Genomic DNA, 24,304 nt, shown 5'->3' on the forward strand with positions numbered 1-24,304 from the left:
GTGGTCGAGCGGTTCTAGGCGCTTCAGTCTGGAACCGCGCGACCGCTACGGTCGTAGGTTCGAATCCTGCCTCGAGCATGGATGTGTGTGATGTGCTTAGGTTAGTTAGGTTTAAGTAGTTCTAAGTTCTGGGCGACTGATGACCTCAGATGTTAAGTCCCATAGTTCTCAGAGCCATGTGAATCATTTTTCTCAGTGGGAACTGCCAATTCGCTGAATAGGGCGCGCTGGTCTGTTGGTTACTTTAAGGACAAAGTTTATGTAATCCCTATGCCAAATACGCTACAAGAATTGCAAGAATGCTCCATTACTGCTGTGACGTGCATTGACGAAAACTTGCTAATGAATGCATGGTCGGAATAGGGTTACAGTTTGGATGAGTGCTGGATAACCAAGACGCATATAATAAATATATGTAGTATGTACCAGGAAGTTGTTGAGTGTGTCCATCTTTTCATGCATCACCCTCCCCCCCTCCCCGTTCTAAATAAACAGAGCTTCGAATCCTGATGAATCATTTAGCCTAAACCCGTTAATATGATGATGAGATACACGGCATGTAGTGCATGTCACACCACACGTAACGGTAAGTCCAAGAAATGCATTCGCATTTGCGGATATGGACTACCACTAGCTGTATAATGGTATACAAACAGCGAAAATTTGTGAATGACCGGAACTCGAACCTGATTCCCTGATTATGGCGAGCGGTCCCCTTACTATCTGCTTATCTGAACACGATTCACGGCCAGGCACAAACTTCTACACGTCGTCAACCATGTGTCTGCAACCCGTACTCTTACGTCCATTATGTATATTCTCGTTCAGGGAAGACATTTTACTTGAAAGTTGCTTGCCCGGTGTCGGCGGATAAATACGATATTACAGTGCCTGTGTTATTCCGAATTACAATGCATAATTCCTTCGTACATGCACGCATTATGAATGTGAGCCTTCTCCTGGTATAACAACACTCCTCTCCGTCCTAAACAGCGTTACTTTTTTTGTCATACGCTGTCTTTACGTATTTTCCATATCACTGACCGCTCTGTATCTCGATTTTTATTGGGCCTACTAGAGCGTCTGCTTTTTATTATGTCATATTGAAAGTTTTCGATATATTTATTACTGCTTTCCTTTCACAGAAAAATGCATAGTTGGGAGACAGGTGCCTACAGCTATAGTTCTTCAACGGCAAAGTTACTGCATTTTTCTAAAGAGATGAAAACAGAAACCGTTTACCTTACTGTTATTTCGGGCAATTCTCTTCAATATGTATTGAATACAACTAATAGAGAGTCAGGTTTTTAGCCAAAATGTAAATTTAGTTGTACAGTTGAAATGTGCATCTTAACGCATTTTGTGGGTGTTTGTTACATGTTCTATCGTTGCCAATTTTGATACAGTTCTGCAGCAACGCTTTTCGATTCCACTATTCAAACAAAGTCTCGTAAAAGAAAAATTTAGTCCTGTATATTACGTGCATTTTTTTTAAATTACAAATTCACATTCTGCCTGGACGTATCCACAAACTGATAACAACGAGTACGTTGGAAAATAGCCAACACCATACGTTAGCTGTATTCATTTGTGTTACCAATAAGATTTCTTCTTCCTTCGTTGGTGAGTGGCAGAAAAATATCAGTTTTATCAATAAAAACACCGAGTTTGTACATTCAGGTGACCATCATTCATGTTACAGTTTTGTTCGATGAAGTATCGGTATGAGTTAAATAATTCTTAAGTGCTTAGAAATGTCTGACGGTTGTTGCTTTCGTCATGAATTCCTGCCATTTCAGGGACAAATACGGTACTCGGAGACTCGTAATAAAGAACCGTCAGTTATTGCATCCTGACATCAGAAGCACAATATTTGGTTGAGCCCAGTGTCACCGCTGGAGACAGCTGAGACCAGAAGTGGTCGTATCCAGAACAGCAATCGCAACCAGAGCTGCACAAGGGCGTAAGTTCCATCACAACGCCACATCCAAAGCGCCGTAGCTTTAGGGCGGTAAAGTTTGGAGGACGAACACCCTCTCGGCGGCAGCAGTCATCGTTCCAGTGTTGGGAAATTTCTGTAGAGGCGTAGTTTCGAGAAAGGACCATCTTGTCGTCGACGAATTGAACTAGATGTCTGCGGGAAACCACCCACCGAGAGTAAGAAGATTACGTGGAACCTAGAATAGTTAGTTAGCAGCGTGTTGCATTGATCAATCGCGCGATACGGTAGCCGTTATGATGCGGAACGTGTCAAGTGCACAATAAATGCACATATGAAACTAGATTTTTTTTAAATATTTACACAATAAAGAGTTAAAGATTAATATTTCTATTATTTACCCCATTCCCTTAAATGCCACAAAATGCATATACAATATTTATAGATTTATTTATTCCTGTTCAAGAATTCATCTATGGTATAGAAGGAGTTGTCAAGGAGATATGATTTCAATTTATTTTTAAAGCTATTACTGCTGTCTGTAAGATATTTTATTTCAACTGGTAATTTTTCGAAAATTTTTATAGCAGCATATTTTACCCCTTTCTGTGTGAAAGATAGGTTGAGTAAAGAATAGTGTAAGTCTTTCTTTTTTCTGGTATTATAATCATGATTGTGACTGTTGTTTTTAAACTGGTCCATGTTGTTGAGAACAAATTTCTTTAGTGAGTAAATGTACTGTGAGGCTATTGGAAGAATTCCCAATCTTTTAAAAAGATGCCTACAAGACGTGCGACTATGAACCCCACACATTATTCTAACCACTTTCTTTTGAGCAGTGAATACTTTTTGTCTAAATGTTGAGTTACCCCAAAATATTATTCCGTATGACATCAGAGAATGGAAGTGTGCAAAGTATGATAGCTTAATAATTTCTGTGCGTCAAAATTGGCAACTATTCTGATTGCAAAAGTTGCTGAAAAAGTCGCTTTAGAAGAAACAAAATATGAATTTTCCAATTAAGATTCTCATCTATGTGTACACCCAAAAACTTAGTATGCTCTACCCTGTCTACTGACTTCTGTTGATGTGTTATATTTATTGGAGGAACTGTACTTTTTGCAGCAGAAAATTGAATGTAATGTGTTTTTTTTTCAAATTTTAGAGCAAGCCCATTTGCAGAAAACCAATTAATGTCTTTTCCAAAGACCTTATTTGTATTATTTTTAACTGGAGTTTCTTTTAGTGGATTAATAATGATGCTTGTATCATCAGCAAACAGTGTCAGTTCAGCTTCCTGTTTCAGATAGGAAGGGAGGTCGTTCACGTATGTCAAGAACAGAAGGGGACCCATGACTGAACCCTGTGGAACACCTAATGTAATTTCACCCCAGTGATGAAGTGGCAAACTTATTTAAATCACTTGACCCATATAAGGAAACTTTTTGCTTCCTGTTCTGTAGGTACGACTTAAACCAATCATACGCTATTCCATTTATACCATAGAACTGTAATTTCTGTAACATAATGTCATGATTCACACAATCAAATGCTTTGGACAAGTCGCAGAAAATTCCTATCGGTGACATTTTACTATTTAAAGACTATTATGTGGACAGTGATATTGTATATTTTGTGTCTCAGTGGAACAGGATTTTTGAAATCATTCACATGACGGCTTCCAGTGGCTCCCGACCCCACCTCTTGTCCCATCGTCTTTGCACTGAACTGCACTAACGGCAACAAGGACCTTAATCGAACTCATTGTAGAGGACCCGTTCTACACTGACCAGCCAGAACATTACGACCACCGACCTACTACCGACATTAACCCGTCCGGACGGTAGGACCGTCACCTGCTGAAGAACGACTGCTAGTCAGGAACACGCGCTGTGCGTGTGGTATCAGTGAGCGTGCCGTCCGTGTGTAGAATGGGGAGGAGTACGATCTGTCCGAGTGCGACCGAGGGCAGATGATCAGGACGTGGAGTCTCGGCACGAGCATTTCAGAAACTACACGAGTTGTCTGGTGTTCGAGGAGTGCTGTGGTGAGTGTCCTCAACACGTGGCGAAACCAAAGTTAGACCGCGTCGTGAGGTTCGGCGGCCAGCCCCCATTACGAATGTCGGACGTCGTGGGCTGGGAAGACTGGTAAAACAGGGCAGGCGGTAAACTGTGGCTGAACTAACTTCAGACTTTAATGCTCGGCAGAGATCTAGGTGTGTGACCACACAGCCCATCAAAGTTTCCTACAGATGGGCCTCCGCAATTGAAGACCCATGCATTTGGCAATGTAAACACCACGACATCGGTAACTACGACTGGAATGGGCACGTGACCATCGGCACTGGACGTGGCAGAGTGTTGCATGGTCTCATGAATCCCAATATCTTATTCATCATGCCGAAGGGAGGGCGTGAATCTGACGTCTTGCACGAGAACAGCTCCTTGACACCTGCACTTCGGGACGGAGACGAGCTGACGGCGGCTCCATTATGCTGGAGGGTACATTCACGTGGGTATCCATATTTCCAGTGGAGCTCGTGCAAGGTACCATGAGGCCCAAGGTGTCTCGTGTATATGTTGCAAACCACGTAAATCCCTTCATGACGTTCATCTTTCCCGACGGGAGTTGCATTTCTCATAAAGATAATGCGTCATGTCACAAGGCCAGGAATGTGATAGGCTGATTCGAGGAACACAGTGGCGAGCTCCAGTTGATGTACTGGCTCCCGATAAACCAGATCTGAATCAGATCCAATACATCTGGGATGTGATTGTGCGTGGCGTCAGAGCTCTTCCTCCCTCTCGCCCGAATTTACGGGAATCACGTGACTTGTGTCTGCATACGTGGTGCCAACTCCTGCAGCGACCTGTTGTTGTTGTTGTTGTTGTTGTTGTGGTCTTCGGTGCAGAGACTGGTTTGATGCAGCTCTCCACGCTTCTCTACCCTGTGCAAGCTTCTTCATCTCCCAGTAACTACTACAACCTACATCCTTCTGAATCTGTTTAGTGTATTCATCTCTTGGTCTCCCTCTACGATTTTTACCCTCCACGCTTCCCACCAATACTACATTGGTGATCCCTTGATGCCTCAGAATATGCCCTACTAATCGATCCCTTCTTCTAGTCAAGTTTTGACACAAATTTCTCCTCTCTTCAATTCTATTCAATACCTCCTCATTAGTTATGTGATCTACCCATCTAATCTTCAGCATTCTTCTGTAGCACCACATTCCGAAAGCTTCTATTCTCTTCTTGTCGTTCATGTTTCACTTCCATACATGGCTACAAATACTTTCCAAAATGGTTCAAATGGCTCTGAGTACTACGGGACTTAACATCTGAAGTCATCAGTCCCCTAGAACTTAGAACTACTTAAACCTAACTAACCTAAGGACATCACACACACCCATGCCCGAGGGAGGATTCGATCCTGCGAACGTAGCGGTCACGCGGTTCCAGACTGAAGCGCCTAGAACCGCTCGGCCACCTCGGCCGGCAATACTTTCAGAAACGACTTCCTGACACTTAACTCTATACTCGACGTTAACAAATTTCTCTTCTTCAGAAATGCTTTCCTTGCCATTGCCAGTCTAAATTTTATATCCTCTTTACTTCGACCATCATCAGCTACTTTGCTCCCCAAATAACAATACTCATTTACTACTTTAAGTGTCTCATTTCCTAATATAATTCCCTCAGCATCACCCGACTTAATTCGACTACATTCCATTACCGTCGTTTTGCTTTTGTTGATGTTCATCTTATATTCTCCTTTCAAGACACTGTCCATTCCGTTCAACTGCTCCTCCAAGTACTTTGCTGTCTCTGACAGAGTTACAATGTCATCGGCGAACCTCAAAGTTTTTATTTCTTCTCCATGGATTTTAATACCTACTCTGAACTTTTGTTTCCTTTACTGCTTGCTCAATATACAGATTGAATAACATCGGGGATAAGCTACAACCCTGTCTTACTCCCTTCCCAACCACTGCTTCCCTTTCATGCTCCTCGACTCTTATAACGCCATCTGCTTTCTGTACAAATTGTAAATAGCCTTTTGCTCCCTGTATTTTACCCCTGCCACCTTCAGAATTTGAAATCCACATTGTCAAAAGCATTCTCTAAGTCTACGAATGCTAGGAACGCAGCTTGTTTGCCTTTCCTTAATCTATTTTCTAAGATAAGTCGTAGGGTCAGTATTGCCTCGCGTGTTCCAACATTCCTACAGAATCCAAACTGATCTTCCCGGTCGGCTTCTACCAGTTTTTCCATTCGTCTGTAAAGAATTCGCGTTAATATTTAGCAGCTGTGACTTATTAAACTGATAGTTCGGTAATTTTCTCACCTGTAAACTCCTGATATCTTCGGGATCGGAATTATTATATTCTTGTTGAAGCCTGAGGGTATTTCGCCTGTCTCATACATCTTGCTCACCAGATGGTAGAGTTTTGTCGGGACTGGCTCTCCCAAGGCCGTCAGTAGTTCTAATGGAATGTTGTCGACTCGCTGTGCCTTGTTTCGACTCAGGTCTTTCAGTGCTCTATCAAATTCTTCAGGCAGTATCATATCTCCCATTTCATCTTCATCTACATTCTCTTCCATTTCTATAGTATTGTCCTTAAGAACATCGCCCTTGTATAGACCCTCTATATACTCCTTCCACATTTCTGCTTTCCCTTCTTTGCTTTGAACTGGGTTTCCATCTGAGCTCTTTATTTCCATGCAAGTGGTTCTCTTTTCTCCGAGGTCTCTTTAATTTTCTTGTAGGCAGTATCTATCTTACCCCTAGTGAGATAAGCCTCTACATCCTTAAATTTGTCCTGTAGCCATCCCTGCTTAGCCATTTTGCACTTCGTGTCGATCTCATTTTTGAGACGTTTTTATTCCTTGCAGCGACCTATCAAACCTCATTTCTTCGCCGGCGCGACGCGTCGCCGCTGTTATCCGTTCCAATGCTGGACATACCGCCTATTGGGTAGGACGCCATAATGTTCTGGCTGACCAGTGCATACGTCTACAGTGACACGAACATTGTGATGAAGTTAGAATAAAGGATTTCCCTCACAATCCAAGTGGTGAAGCTAGAAGAAATGAGTACTTAAAGTCAACGTATCCTCTTGCAGCGTTGTCTCTCGGAAACGTAACTGTGTCACCGCCCAGTTTAATGAAAATACTCTCACATTCAACGAATTCTTTCGTGATGAAATGCTTCATACCCGGCGTTGCAGTTTATACATCTATTACATTAGACAGGAATAGTACACCGCGACTGGGATGAATGAAGAAGTAAATACAAACACTCACCTTTCATGATGCTTCAGTTTTTATTTACAATGACCTATTTCGAATCACCTGGCGAGTCACCTCAGATTGTAAACACTTTTAATGAATGTCTGGAGGACTGTGGGGGTCGTGCAACCGTAAAAAAAAAGAAAAAAACGAAACAAATTATCACTGATAGTAGCGAGTAGGATTTACTGATAAGAGTAACTTAAAGGCGTTACTTAGAGTTATTAGCATTCATTTGTTTATACACACACACACACACACACACACACACACACACACACACTTACACTTGTATAAATTTCTGCGGACGCCCGTGCTGAGCAGTACTCAAGATGACACTATGAAGGCAGTCAAGGATTGAACATCAAAATTAGTGACCAGGAAGTAGTAGTAGTGACGGGTTTCTGCTATCTTGGCAGCGGAATATCACGTGACAGACGAAATAAAGACACAGAAGCAGACTAGCACAGGCAAAGACGGCATGCCTGAAAACGATGAGAACGGCTACTAGTAGATCGCTCAAACAGTAACGTGAATTTGAGGAGCACAGAATTATTTGGAAGTGAAACAGGGACTGTGGGAAAACAGCAGAAAAAAAAAGAAAATCGAACCGTTTGAGATTATGTGCTGTAGAAGAATGTTGAAAATTTGGTAGAGTGACAAATAAGAAATGAGGAGGTTCTCCGTAGAATCGGCGAGGAAAGTCTGTGGAAAACACTGACAAGAAAAAGACGGGCTGATAGGGCATTTGTTAATATATGAGGGAATTATTTCACGGAGCCAGAGAGAGAAGCAGTGGATAAAATCTGTATGGAAAGACAAAGATTAGAATATATATAAAAAAGTAATTGAAGACCTTTAATGGAAGTGATATTCTGAGATTAAGAGCTTAGCATATGAGAGGAAGACGTGGCTAGCCGCCTCACGCCAGTTAGGAAACTGATGAGTAAAATAATGAAACTATTTACTCACCGAGTACAGCCTACAAGAGATTAGAGAGTATTCCAGCGTGATACGTGTAACCAAATGAAAAGATTTGCAGAAATCGATAAAGCAGCAACCAGCGAATGATTAATGACTCTAGAGGAGGAGGGGAAAAAAAGAAAATCTGCAACAACGAACCAAATAAACAAAGATACACCACAAAATTGGTGGTTTTTGCATCTTTTTCATTTCACAGGTGAACATTAGTGGTTGTTGTTGTGGTCTTCAGTCCTGAGACTGATTTGATGCAGCTCTCCATGCTACTCTATCCTGTGCAAGCTTCTTCATCTCCCAGTACCTACTGCAGCCTATATCCTTCTGAATCTGCTTAGTGTATTCATCTCTTGGTTTCCCTCTACGATTTTTACCCTCCACGCTGCCCTCCAATACTAAATTGGTGATCCCTCGATGTCTCAGAACATGTCCTACCAACCGATCCCTTCTTCTAGTCACGTTGTGCCACAAGCTCCTCTTCTCCCCAATTCTGTTCAATACCTCCTCATTAGTTATGTGATCTACCCACCTAATCTTCAGCATTCTTCTGTAGCACCACATTTCGAAAGCTTCTATTCTCTTCTTGTCTTCACTATTTATCGTCCACGTTTCACTTCCATACATGGCTACACTCCATACAAATACTTTCAGAAACGACTTCCTGACACTTAAATCTATACTCGATGTTAACAAATTTTTCTTCTTCAGAAACGCTTTCCTTGCCATTGCCAGTCTACATTTTATATCCTCTCTACTTCGACCATCATCAGTTATTTTGCTCCCCAAATAGCAAACCTCCTTTACTACTTTAAGTGTCTCATTTCCTAATCTAATTCCCTCAGTATCACCCGACTTAATTCGACTACATTCCATTATCCTCGTTTTGCTTTTGTTGATATTCATTTTATATACTCCTTTCAAGACACTTTCCATTCCGTTCAACTGCTCTTCCAAGTCCTTTGCTGTCTCTGACATAATTAGTGGTTGGACTACCGAATACTTTGACCTGACTGAGTCTTCATTAGTCAACATTTATTTAAAAAGGACAAAATGAAAGAAAAAGCTTTCTGGCGATATGTAATCGCGTCATCCAATACGAAAGTTTTAATCGGAAACCGTATAATTTTTTGTATAAAGATTTGTTTAGGTCACTGTATTACACTTTCTTTAAAAAACCTAAAACTGCCAGAAGTGTTGTAAATAATATCTTATGATCTGGAAGTGAGGTAAATTTATTCTGTTTACGCTTTCCAGAACATCTGTATCCACTTTCACTTACCATTCTTCTGGTACAGCATTTTCCCTGCTGCTTTAAAATACCTTTTTTTCCTCTCTGTCATCATTGAACATCTGCGACCGTGAACCTCGTTTCCTGCTACTACCAGTCTCATTAGCGTTACCTACGTTCTATTGAACATTCGCGCAGTCGCTCCTTCGTGACCTGTTGTGCAAGTGAGCGTGGCCGCGGCCTTTCTGCAGCGTCGTCCGTGCCACCCACGCCCTTGACACGTGGCGCTTCTATTGACAGGGCAGACTCGGCTCGGACACAGTGTCTCATTCAGCCGAAAGCGCACACTGTCATCAGGGCGGGCGCCACAACCAGATTTACATCAAAGACCCACCACAGGTCACACGGCGACGAATGCGCCGCTCGCCTTGTCTATGTGGACTCCACCAAACAGCCCACTTGTGGTACGGGTCCACTGTTCGCAGCCGGTCCGGCCATTCGCCTTCAGACCCGCAAATAGCGTGGGCCTCCGTACTGGAGGGATGGGGCGACGGCTAAGTAGACGCGCGTGTACGGCAATGTGGTGGCCCGTCTCTTCTGCTATACATCGACTAACGCAATGACATTGTGGGTAAATTCACGTTATTGGAAATGTTTCAGTATTTTTACAAGTAATACGTTAACTTCAGTCACAATATTTTTTTCCTACTTAAGATTTTTAGGTGCCACAGATAGTTTTATATCTAGAATGAGATTTTCACTGTGCAGCGGAGGGTGCGCTGATATGAAACTTCCTGGCAGATTACAACTGTGTGCCGGACCGAGACTCTAACTCGGGACCCAAGTTCGAGTCTCGGTCCGGCACACAGTTGTAATCTGCCAGGAAGTTTCACTTTTATTTCTGTTTACACGAACAGAATAAATCTGGCAACACATAACTGTTCGACAAGTTGTATGGCTTCTTTATGTAATGAGAGAGATTTCGCATATTTGGTAGCCTAATACGCGACTCAAACTATTCTCTACAAAATGCTTTTGTGTGTAAGGTCGCTTCGTTACGAAAGGCTAAAATAGCTATGAAGTCGAGATTTCCATCGTTTTTGCAGTGGTTTCTTCAGGTCTGCTACACTACATAGTCTACTAGCGTTGAAAACGACGGATGCAAAGGCGGTCGAAACGTCGGCTTTATAGATATTTCAAATCTTCATAAGTATTTTTTTTCTTCAAATTACACTATATCGACTTATTATGTTTCATGTGTTTATGTAAACTAAAATAGAAGGAAATTTTCTTCTTTCGCAAATCTTTTAATTATATACTAAAATTTATTATTTGAGTCATGTTGTACAATAATAAAAATATGTAATCAGTCGAAATGTAAGTGAAAATTTGGAAATGATCTCAGATGACTCCCTACTGACAAGTATGTCCATTTTTGAGCAAAATACTGCTGTTAAAAATATCTCTAAGCCAAGAGCTACAGCCACTAAAATGCCTTTTATTAACGCTGGGCCGGCCGCTGTGGCCGAGCGGTTCTAGGCACCTCAGTCCAGAACCACGCTGCTGCTACGGTTGCAGGTTCGAATCCTGCCTCGGGCATGCCTGTGTGTGATGTCCTTAAGCTAGTTAGGTTTAAGTAGTTCTAAGTCTAGGGGACTGATGGCCTCAAATGATAAGTCCCATAGTGCTTAGAGCCATCTGAACCATTTGAACTAACGCTGGCATTGTCTCGCACTGCAACTTTTCTTTCGCAAAATATGAACTTTGTTTACTATGGACGACCGTTGCTTCTAGATGTGTGCGTTGTTGATGGGAATGAAAGAATATGAAACACGCTGGAACTATACATGTTGCTCTTTTCGAACAGCACCACGGTAAGTGTTAAGTTTAAACACCCCCAACCGACGGACGGATAAACATTGAAAGCGTATTCTCATTCCGCTTCACAGGACACTATGGATTAGAGCTCAATCAAGGTATAGTCATGATCTTTATTAATAACTGTTCTTCTCATTGGTCAAATTCTAATGGCGAATTTCGGAAGAGACTACTGGTGTTATCATATGAAGCTGCAATACTAAGAAAGGTGCTGTTGATCAGAGACAGTTCAGTGAGAGACTTCTGCCAAGCAGCGTGTAAATCCTTGTTTCGGTACGGAAGGAGTGCCCAACCCACAGCCTGTGGGTCGCATGCGGTCCAAAGCAAGTATCAATGCGGCCTAAGAAGGGAGCATCTATCACACGACCTGTCTTCTTCCAGTGCGGCCCAGGTAAGCTAAAATTAGGGCACCCATGCTCCATGGATTCTTTTGATCGCAAACTGAAGACTTTAACATGGGGCTACAATCAAAGCAAGACTACTACAACAACAGTGAGAGCACCCCTATTGCATGTTTTTCGTCAAAAATTACATGACACAAGGGTGATTACTACGCAACCCCGGTACTCTACCTGCAGTAGGGATACACTATGAATTTAGCGCGTCAGACTTTCGGGAGGTCTGTCTCGAGGCCACGCTTGAGAGCCTGTCTGACGTGGCCGGTGCCACTCTTCCGCAGTCTCATTTAACCACTCCCGAAAGCAGCTGCTGGCAAAATTTAAAAAAGTAATTAATAGGTTGTACGTGTGGACTAGATCGTTCCCTCTACAACTACAAAGGTTTACACAATCTATCCTACCTGCGCCAGCCTAACATGGATGTCGAATCTTCCAACATTTTATAACCCTACAAGTCCAGGAACACACAAATTTCGCTTCACCTTCTGCACTCTCTTCCTTTTCCTACATAAGTCCTCCGCCAGGTGATACATTCCATCGGACATTCTCCCAAATACTACAAATCTTGTAAACCCACAGGTCAGAACCCCATTGTCTTGTTGAACTTTTCCAGAGCTAGACTGTTGCTTCTTCTGTACCAGTAACCTTACCCTTTACCCTCCACCACACCCATCACACTGTGCCCCAAGAACAACTAACTCAGAAATCTGTCCTGACACCCACCCTACAAGCCGTAACTGTAATTTTCGTACCCAGTATTACTAGTGTGTCACAGTCAGGTCGTTTAAATATCTGGGCGGAACATTGCAAAGCGATAAGAGGTTGAACGAGCATGTGAGAACTGTGGTAGGGTAGGCGAATGGTCGACTTTGGTTTATTGGGAGAATTTTAGTAAAGAGTGCTTCACGTGTAAAGAAGACTGCATATAGGATGCTGGTGCCACCTATTCTAGAGTACTGCTCGAGTGTTTGGGATCCGTACCACCTCGCATTGAAGGAAGACATCGAAACAACTCAGAGGCGGGCTGCTAGATTTGCTTCCGGTAGGTTCGAACAACGTGTTCTGCAGATGCCTCGGGAGCTCAAATGGGAATCCCTCGAAGGAAGGTGGCGTGCTTTTCGAGAAACACTATTGAGAAAATTTAGGGAACCAGCATTTGAAGCTGACTACTGAACCATTCTACTGCCGCCAACATACAGTGCGCGTAAGGACCACGAAAATAAGAAACTAGGAATTAGGGATCATACAGAGGCGTATAGACAGTCGTTTCTTCCTTGCTCTGTTGCGAGTGGAACAGGAAACAAAATGACAAGTATTGGTACATGGTATCATCCACCACTCATCATACGGTGGCTTGTGGAGTATCTGTGTAGATGTAGATTTAGGTAAACTCTAGCGCCAATAGCCTTATATCCTTTTCCTTAGATCAATGCTGTAGTACCCTAGCAGGATCCTAGCCAGCATACTTTCCTAGACTAACCATTACTTTTTGATCACATTTCCCAGCTCAACATTTCGACCCAACCTCCCTCCGCCACTCCCTATCCTCTCTCTCCCAGACATAGCTATTCATAGTAACCCAATCATGACATAGCTATACATAGTAATCCCATCATCTGTATTCACGACCATCATTCAATCCCCCTTTTGTATTCTCAGAACACTTACTGGTGTGAGCTGAACTGCAGAAGCAGCATAGTCATCCACACTGCAGCATCCATCACACAATCGCAACATTTTGTTTAGGAAAATTCCTTTAATGATCGTAGTCGACATCAATGTGCATTCTGGACCCTCCTGGTGATTGTGCTGTCACAGACTGTACTGTGTTGCGAGATTTCATGTGTGCATTCTTCAGACGATTTATCCACACTAACGGCCGTGCTGGTTTTGATCATATAGCTGTGTCTGTAACTCAATTTCAACAAAATGGTAATCTCCTATACTTACTTGACAGTGCTCTAGTAAATACACTTGCCTAAAAAAATATTCGTCATTGCAAGGATGTCATGAGGTAGTAAAAGCACTGGCACTCACAATGACGCACAACAACTTAGCAGTTGTTGACAACTCATGGAACTGATAGAGGCAGAATATGAGAAATGCATATCCCACTCAACGGTATCTCAAACACTATAAAAAACGAATAGCCAGAAGAACACAGTACTCTCACTTTTGTATAGTGTTCATAGAAGAATTTTCAAACATTCTAGGAATGGCAGACTAAACCAGTGTCTTGTTTCACGTAATTGTGTCCAGATACACACTAAATTTGTGCTTCACTATACGATCCACATGTGACAGGCATTCTAAAATATATCACATACTGAACTAACAACCAATTATGTGCATTCTCCATCGTGACATCTGAATCAGACGAGCTGAAAGTTTTACCACAACGGCTGTTTCTGCCTTCCTGGAGATAGCAAGAACACATTTACAGTAATCTTCTTGCTCACTGTCGATGAGTCTATGGATTTTGATAAAACTTGTTTCAGTTAAAGAATACAGCAAAAAAAAAAAGAAAAAAAGAAACCAACAGATATACACTAACAACTAACAGACTATGAGAAAGAATTCTGGGGCAATACAAGCAATGTTGACTCTTTAATTTAGAAATAGCATATGATGCGAAAAAAGTATTCTTTTGCCAGAATTGACAAGAACAGTGGAGAGGGCCTTCAGCAGCTAGTGGGAGCATGATGCTAACAGAATGAAAAACTGACATAGGTACTTACTTTGTCTAGAATCGATTTAACACTTTTTTGGAGAAGGTCTTACTGATCAAATAATACACCATCCATGAACAAAGTTATTTTGTAAGTACATTTTTGATGATGGTCGGTAAACAAATCAGGGAGAAATTCAGTCCCAGTATTTAGCACGGTTCTCTCATCAACTTTTCTATCCATCAAATTAGTTATTATCAGAAGCACGTTGTTGTGATATTGATCATCTTGTGTGTTCTTGAATGGACATAAGAAATTTGATATGGGAGCACCTAGTAAGCCACTGCAAAATACTTATCACGAACAGTAGACCGTTACATTTCCTTTACATTGAAATCATGAAAAACTGAATCCTGATGAAGTGGCTATGTCCTCAGTGTTTGTAGCCAAAATGGTTAAGTCTACTTGTGCATGGATACTCCAGTTTCTATCCTGCCTTTGGAAGGACTATAGACCTATATCTCTAACGTCGATCAGTTGTAGAATTTTGGAACACGTGTTGTGTTCGAGTATAATGACTTTTCTGGAGACTAGAAATCTACTCTGTAGGAATCAGCATGGGTTTCGAAAAAGACGGTCATGTGAAACCCAGCTCGCGCTATTCGTCCACGAGACTCAGAGGGCCATAGACACGGGTTCACAGGTAGATGCCGTGTTTCTTGACTTCCGCAAGGCGTTCGATACAGTTCCCCACAGTCGTTTATTGAACAAAGTAAGAGCATATGGACTATCAGACCAATTGTGTGATTGGATTGAGGAGTTCCTAGATAACAGGACGCAGCATGTTATTCTCAATGGAGAGAAGTCTTCCGAAGTAAGAGTAATTTCAGGTGTGCCACAGGGGAGTGTCATAGGACCGTTGCTATTCACAATATACATAAATGACCTGGTGGATGACATCGGAAGTTCACTGAGGCTTTTTGCAGATGATGCTGTGGTGTATCGAGAGGTTGTAACAATGGAAAATTGTACTGAGATGCAGGAGGATCTGCAGCGAATTGACGCATGGTGCAGGGAATGGCAACTGAATCTCAATGTAGACAAGTGTAATGTGCTGCGAATACACAGAAAGATAGATCCTTTATCATTTAGCTACAAAATAGCAGGTCAGCAACTGGAAGCAGTTAATACCATAAGTTATCTGGGAGTAAGCATTAGGAGTGATTTAAAATGGAATGATCATATAATGTTGATTGTCGGTAAAGCAGATGCCAGACTGAGATTCATTGGAAGAATCCTAAGGAAATGCAATCCGAAAACAAAGGAAGTAGGTTACAGTACGCTTGTTCACCCACTGCTTGAATACTGCTCAGCAGTGTGGGATCCGTACCAGATAGGGTAGATAGAAGATATAGAGAAGATGCAACGGAGAGCAGCGCGCTTCGTTACAGGATCATTCAGTAATCGCGAAAGCGTTACGGAGATGATAGATAAACTCCAGTGGAAGACTCTGCAGGAGAGACGCTCAGTAGCTCGGTACGGGCTTTTGTCAAAGTTTCGAGAACATACCTTCACCGAAGAGTCAAGCAGTATATTGCTCCCTCCTACGTATATCTCGCGAAGAGACCATGAGGATAAAATCAGAGAGATTAGAGCCCACACAGAGGCATACCGACAATCCTTCTTTCCACGAACAATACGAGACTGGAATAGAAGGGAGAACCGATAGAGGTACTGAAGGTACCCTCCGCCACACACCTTCAGGTGGCTTGCGGAGTATGGATGTAGATGTAGATGTAGATGAAGACGAGAAAGAGGTTCTTATCATGAATCATTGTGATATCATCTTCCATTAATTCCATGCTTCCCCAAGCATTGGACACCAGAACTGCCTAAATGATATCGCATCACAAGTACTTGCCACATTTATCCATGCAGTACATTTGACAGTTATCAACAGCTTGGAGGAAGGAAACGCTAAACCATCTACACTAGAACTGTTCCCAAGGCGGCATTGGGGGATTCTTGAAACAGTCACTGAACCCTTGTTTCATGAGGAAGAGTCTGAGTCAGATATATTGGAAGACACTGCAATTTAGTCACATCAGTCACTGTGGCTAACATAGTAGCTACAAAATACAATATAATTATATTGACTTTGGGCACACAAACGCGTGCTGCAGAACATCATTTGAAAACGTGTATGCTGTTTGTGTAGACTTACCATCAATGTCCAGAGCCTCACAGCGCCACACCTGCCCAAAGCAGCCCTCTCCGAGGATGTTGAACACCTTCAGCCGATGGCGTGGAAACTCCCAGCGGTCAGCAGGTTTAGCGTTGGACAGCTGTGGAAGACACGTCTCACATTTCTTACCGGTACTCCAAAGAAAACCCTCTGGTTTTTAAATCTTAGGCAAGTAAAGACAGCATTAAAATCACTCTGAGGTACAGCCGTGTCATAATATAAAACATGTTACTTTCCCCCACATACGTCTCGGGTAATGATCACGAGGAGAAAATTTGAGAAATGCAGATGCTTACCGACAATCATTGTTCTCACACACTATTCGTTAGTGCAACAGGGTTGGAGGGCTCAGTGGTACAGAAAGTACCCTGTGTCATATACCATTAGATGGTTTGCAAAGTATGATGTACATAGAAAATAGCATTAGTCTGTTGCATCAGTTCGTAGCACATATGGCAACCCACCGATTTATGTGATTTTGGCTCAGAGCATGCGGTACCCATACACCCAACTTTTGATCCTTCCCCAGTTCATGTAAATGTTGCACAATGGTGGAACAATCACAGTGAATCACATCTGCTAGTTCTCGAGTACACTGATGTGAACCATTGTGGATTAATGTGTCTAAATGATCTTCATCAAACCTCTAAGGTCTTTCTGAACATAGAGAGTCACTAGTGTCAAAAACCACATTCTTAAATTGAGAAAACTATTTTATTTCTGTGTTCTGTTCAATGGCATTATCCCCATATAAAGTGCAATGTTTTTGGCTGGCTCCACTGCTGTCAGGCCTCTACTGAACTCAAAGAGAAAATACATCTGAAATGTTCCCATTTCTCTACTTGGCACTCTATTTTCTAGTGTCCACAGCTACATAATCGAAATGACAAAATACGAAAACTCAAATAGCAGTGGTGAACTACACATAAAAACTGACAATCGATAAACTAACTCATAGTAACTGTTATACCAGCATGCAAAACAAAAATGCTACGAACTTAAGCACCAACCTAACAAGATATTAAATCAGTGAATTACCAGTTTAATATGTTATGATTACAAACAAGAATCTAACAATAAACATCTACAGAGGAATGGAATGTCTGATAGAGCTCAATCTTGGGGAACAGTTTGGGTTCTGAGAAACGTAGGAACATGTGAGGCAATATGGACCCAACGACTTAGTTTAGAAAACAGTTCGAAGAAAGAAAACCAGCATCAGTTGATTTAGCAAAAGGTTAGGAAAGTGTTATCTTGAATAGGCTCTTCTGTATGTGAAGTTATCTCTGATAACTCTCCTTTTGGAGAAGGAGCAAAGGTTATTTACAATATCTGCAGAAACCAGACAACAATTCTAAGAGTGGAACAAACTAAAATAGGGGTTGTAGTTAAGATGGGAATGATACATATTTACCACCTATAACTAGCACTGAAGCAAATACTAAAGAAAACCAAGGCATAATTTGGAAAAGGAATTCAACTTCTAATGCAAGAAATTAAAATGTTGAAATAAGCCAATTACAATGTAATTCTTTCAGAAACATCAATTTAATCGTAAGATCGCAATGTACAGCTTCTTCCAAAGAGCTCATAAATGACAACAACAAAGATAAACAATGGTTACCGTGTGTAGTAGAATTAAGACACATACGGCTAGGTAATTACATTAGGAAGCGAGACACTAAAAGCTTGAGATGAGTCTTCTTACTTGGGTAGCAAAATAGATGACGATGGCACAAGTAAATGAAATAAAGTATAGACTGGCAACAGCAAGTAAAGCTTTCCTGCAATTGACAAAAAATTACTGGATGGAGTAAGAAATTAAGAGTAATCAACCAGAGGGTCCTGAAGCACAATGCTCATGTAAAACCATTGATGTAAAAGATGATGTCAGGTTGAGCTTCATTGGGAGAGTCTCAAGAAAATGTAATCCACTGAAGAAGATTGCTTACAAAAAAACTTTGATTCTTCAGTATTAATCCTTAGCAAGTCAGACTAATGGTAGATATAGGAGTGATCCAATGAAGAGCACCAAGTTTTGTCTCAGAATCATTTACCAAGTGCATGAGCACTATGGAGAAGCTGAAGAATCTCTACTGGCAGATGCTATAAGAGAGACATTGTGTATCACGGACAGGTTTACTCTTTCAATTCAGCATGTTTGCATTCAAAGAAGAGTCAGGGCAACACCTTACTTTCTCCCACACTAGTCTCGGGAAGTTGCCAAGATGAGCAAATCTGAGCTGATATGGAGGTTTATTCTCATTCTATCCAGGCATCATTTGCTAACAGAGCACTCAAAGAGAGGTGGGAGCAATGATAGCGGTAACAGATTGCAACATCAGCCATACATCATCAGGTGGCTTCCACAGTAGGGATGTAGGTGTGGAAAATACTCTTCATGCTCCTGCCATGCCTCCTCATGAAACCACTCTGGCACCGTAACATTGGGATTGGATAATTTGCCACAGCACTTCCTTTTGGTATCGGAGGCATATAGAGGAGTTGGTATACACTGACCTGTGTTGTGGGGTGTGGTTCCTCGCCTTCGCGTCCCTCATAGCGGTTGCTGTGGGCTCGTGGTCCCCTCCAGTGGCCGAGTGCCATGGGTTCCTCCAGCGGCGCACCAGAAACAGACACCTCTTTCCTCTGCAACACGAGATACGTCCAGTTTAGCTGTTGGCAAAACACTCATGCATGTGCACATAAACAACCAATACTCACCCAACAATTGTTATTGTAAGAAAATGCATGGTCATAGCCGCTGATGAACTGGTCCTAGAGTAAAAAACATACCCGAATATACTAACTGCATTAGCCAACAGTCTGCACATTTATCACTGGCTGTCATACATTCAAGCCACTTTTAAAACTCTAATTGCTTCATCAATCATCAGAAACTGTTGTGTATCATGGGAAACTGGCACCAGAGCAGACTTTCTTTAGGAGGAGGTCACTGTTTCCCTTAATACAGTAAGCTAATCTATGTCATATTGTAACAATGCACCAGTGCATGACAACACAGATTATTAAGATTAAATAACTCTACATAGATTCTGACCTCAATGTGGCATGCTGCGATCAGAAACTCTAAACGTTGTATTAAATCAAGGAAGGTTTGAGTATATATTTTTGTAGGGTCTCCCATTACGCCATTTTTTACTCTAAGCCACGCAACATTAAAGGTGATTTCTGGAGTACAGTGATCATCCGACCACCCTGCCCCAGACTTGTTCAATATGCAACACAGTGGTACCCGAGGCTTTCCACGAAAATCTTGGGCATGTCTTGTCACAAGAGTAGTATACTGAATGTAAATTGTCCTTTATAAACTCCATGCGAACATAATGTAAAATATGTAGTATGCCTTGTTAGATGTAAGAGGGATCTTGGTGGTTTTAATTTTGCCTGTATAAGAATAAACCGAGAACATTGATTAAGGCTAAGAATGAACCTTGGCAGAAAATTGGCAAAGAGAGAGGAAAAAGCTTAGGGAACACAAGAGCACATGAAGCTTGCAAGGTTTTGAAAACAATGAGAACATAGAATAAAGATCTATCACATACAAACCTCATTAAACCTCATTGGCATGCAAGAATGGGTAAACACTACCAAGAGACGTTTTCACTGAGAACCCACCAGACATTTGAAATTAATATTGGTAATATTCCACCTATAACCCACAATCAAGTCCAGTATGGAACTAATGTCATGAGAAATGAAAAGGCACTGGGTCCAGGATTAATTTACCTAGACTGATTAAAATAGCTCCATCCATACTTTTTGATATATTCACAGTGATTTTTGACAGACGCTTTAGGAAAGACAAAACTCCAGAGGGGTGAAAAATATTTAACAGGTAAACAGGAGAGATTGATGGTGAGAATCCCTGGCCATATCCTACAAATGACTTAAAGAAGTAGAATAACTGAATCTGAAGAACAACATGGATTCCAATATGGCGTATTTATCGTCAAAAACCTAGCTGCGAAAAGGACAGCAAGGGGGCCATCACAATTTGGAATCTGTCAAACTCAGATAGCATGCTCACTGATATGACATGCACTGTGCATGTGCCTGACTAGCAGACATGCCTCACCAGGTGATTAAGTGTACTGTACTGAGTTGTGAGAAATTGATGCAAAACACATCCAGATAAAGTCTGTATACCATGTCAATGAACATTGGTCTGGCTGCCCAGTCAAAGTATGGTTTTCAAGTGGTTTTCCACAAATGCTTAGCTAAACACTGGTCTGTTTCGAAAAACACAAATAGTTCGAATACGGGTGCACACCAACATGATCCACAGAAGAATGTTGAAAGTGATATCTCCTCACACGTTAGAACAAATTATGATTAGGATAAAGGACTTGGATCGGGCCACAGAAATACTCATAACAATTGTCAAGTCGAGAAGGAGCAATAATCGGTAATGTGTAAGCAGGAAAAAATGACATTAGGTCTGACATAACAAACAAGTGATGGATCCAACATGTGTGACCTTCATTTTGTGCTACCCTTCAATCAAAGTAGGATAACACCAAGAAAAAAGTGGAGAAAAAATAAGTACGAAAAACGAATTCATTTGACCAACGTACTTTAAAAAACATCCACTGTTACAAAATTTTGGGAATAGACAATGTCGATGACCATTCTTGTGTCTGGCTGACTTTAACAGAATGATAGATAATACAGAGAGAATAGTGATGAGTGGAAAATTACAGTAGCAACACACCATTCTGTTCCCATTATGTACTTTTATTTCACCATATATGCAATACTGAAATGAAGTTTGACTATTCGGCACTGTAATATAGCACACCTATCAGCTACCAGGTTTTGAAAAGCAGCCCAATAATGCATGTTTCTTCATGCTTTTCAGGTTAATGAAGATGCTAGTTACTGGAGACGTGAAACAATAAGTCTTTGTGGAAGGTGATCTACAATTTGTTATTGAAGACAACACGTGCCTTTCATTGTTGATGTCTTTTATCCTGGTCATGCGGCAATGACGCAGCGATAAGGCTAAACCATCTATATCAAGGCCTCGAATGACACATTGGATAATGACTACCTTCCCAACTGTGTACATCCCAAGCAATGATACTGTCTACAACTAACAAGGCATGATGTGAATTTGGATTGACAAACGAGAATGGGCAAATGTTTCAATTAGATGTTAAATGTCTGTGTTTGCTTGTCATTTTTATAAAAGTGATCTGTGATTTCCCTTCTGTTTCTCTTTTACTCTGTGACTGGCTTCTTTGGCTTAAGTTGTTTATTGTTGTTCTATTACTACTGATCATTTTGTAAAACATTAACAAAGTCAGTTTGTATTTTCTTTTTCTTTTTTTGTTTTTCACGGTTCTCTTCTCTTTGTTAACATTCTTTATTTTGGATTGTAATGATTCTGCATTTACAGATGAAATATCATTTATTAGTAAAATCAATACTGTTATTTTTTGTGTAATGTGAATTAGTTTTACGTATCAAATTTTGTTGTAGTTTCAGGAGCTTCGGTCCATAATGAAAACTAATATGTGTGAATAAAGTCACAAAGAGTGTTGAAAAGAGATGATGAGCTATGCTTCTTCACAGCTGCAAGACCTTCCTTTGGGACAGTTAACTGTCTACGGTCTTACCTGGTGTGCTCAAACTGTATTGGAATCTGTGAGAGGACCGAGTTCCTGAATGGTTTAATTTTGATGAAGTGAAAATAAGTGAAGCAGACTGCACATCGCAGTTGGTGCCCGGGTACCTTAATGCTGCTGTATGTTATGTCGTTGAGTAATTATCCAGGATCTGAAATCTCTTTCTCTCTTGCCTCCTGTTCCCTTCCACATATGCTTCTAAGAATTTTGTAAGCCCTTCATTCCTTCTGTTCTTTCTAGTATTCAGAAACTGCATCTGCTCCCTCACTCTTGCTTCTCAGGACCACCTCGTTCTTTACACTATCCATCCAAAGAATTCTTTTTGTTCTCCTCATTTCAAATTCTCTTATGTTGTGTAATATTTGTTCATAGAGAGTATAAGTCTTTAATGTCTTCTGCTACTTGTTCTCTGCATGACAAAAAGCATCCAGAAGACATACTTAGATGTCACTGTAATTTCATTCATATATGCACGTACATAAACGTCTGAGCTGCAATCCTCTTAACAGGCAGAACATCCACAAAACTGCAAAAATGTTGTTCATGTTTCATGTTGTTACTAGGCCTAGTGGGGTATACAGGGAGCATGAACAGCATCAGATGTTGAGTGATCGCTGTAAAGGAAATGGAGATGCTGTGTACTCATGTGAGAAAGTGTAGTCAGCAGCTGACAGAATTTGAAAGAGTTTCATTGTGGGGCTCTATTTGGCTGGCTGGTTGATTCTTGCAATATACAGATTTGTGGGGCATTTCGATGTATAAAATGATATAAAACAACTGCGACTCTGCTTGTGAAGCATAGAAGATAAGAGTAAATGTGTAACTTAGTTTATGAAAGTATTTTCTCAAAGACTTATTAATGTCTCCAATATGGACTGTGATACATGTGACTTTGTAGATGAAAGTTTGCAAAATACATTGATGCAGTTTGATGCTTTGTTCCAGTGTGATTTGTGTGATTACATAAGAATAATATTACATCCCAAAATTGGAATTTGACAGAGTATTTCATACAATTGAGAGCATCAGCCGTATCACTAGTTTCTTGCAGCCTCTTCCATAGCCAACAAGTTTCCCAGACCTGTATCCCACAGAGTATGTGTGAGACCAGCTCAGATGTCAACTTCATCCCAATGCCATTATCCACAATATCTAAGACCTGTTACAGATATCTTGCATGAGAAAAGGATGTCATTCATTATAACACATTCTGAACAGAATCAGTGCATGCGTCCATGCCAGAGGGGGTGCCGTATCATACTGGTGAGTGGGCTTATACTACCAAGTTCTATTTAAATTTGACTATTTTGTAATCTCTGAAACAAAGTTACATACCCTGTCAACCCGTCAAGTTTGATTTTGTTTCCTCCTCCCCTTCTAGATGTTTCCCATTTTTTGTCAAGCTGTGCTTGGTGTCTTTGACAGTCATCAATTCTCAGTCCTTTTTTATTTTATATATCACTTTTGGTTAGTTTTAGGTGCCTTTAATGCAAATTCCATGTTAGATGGATGGCTTCTTTATCCAGATGAATATTTCTTCATTTGAGACTGAATACCCGTGTCTTCAGTGAATCCAGGCAGTTGTAGGAGTGGTCGAGCGGTTAAAGGCGCTACAGTCTGGAACCGCACGACCGCTACGGTCGCAGGTTCGAATCCTGCCTCGGGCATGGATGTGTGTGATGTCCTTAGGTTAGTTAGGTTTAAGTAGTTCTAAGTTCTAGGGGACTTATGACCACAGCAGTTGAGTCCCATAGTGCTCAGAGCCATTTGAACCAGCCATTCCAGGCAGTTGTCAGATGTTCAGCTTTGGCTTGTATCTGTGACAGTATGCTGTCAGTAGATTAACAGTGTCTTGTAACTAACTTGTGAGTGCCATTTTCTAAATAGGATAGCTTACTTCTGAGCAAGATTAGTCAACAAGCTACAAAAATCATTCTCCTAGTCTAAAGCAAGATAGTGTCATTTGCCAGAGTATTTTTGTTTTTAAGTGCACAGCCAATAAAAATTGAGAATGTAAACTGAAA

General features: G+C 41.2%; 1 protein-coding gene across 1 annotated transcript in view; it reads right to left on the minus strand.

Moving 5' to 3' along the window:
• The window catches only part of LOC126091092 (tyrosine kinase receptor Cad96Ca), a 481,814-nt gene that overhangs the window by 110,840 nt on the left and 346,670 nt on the right, over positions 1-24,304 (minus strand). The window contains exons 5-6 of the mRNA XM_049907035.1: positions 19,150-19,278; positions 16,609-16,729 (exon numbers count right to left, since the gene is read on the minus strand). Of these exons, the coding sequence (XP_049762992.1) occupies positions 16,609-16,729; positions 19,150-19,278 (250 nt within the window). The remainder of the gene's footprint in view (positions 1-16,608; positions 16,730-19,149; positions 19,279-24,304) is intronic.

Source organism: Schistocerca cancellata, chromosome 1 (genome assembly GCF_023864275.1).
Source record: "Schistocerca cancellata isolate TAMUIC-IGC-003103 chromosome 1, iqSchCanc2.1, whole genome shotgun sequence".
In the NCBI taxonomy this organism is placed as follows: domain Eukaryota; kingdom Metazoa; phylum Arthropoda; class Insecta; order Orthoptera; family Acrididae; genus Schistocerca; species Schistocerca cancellata.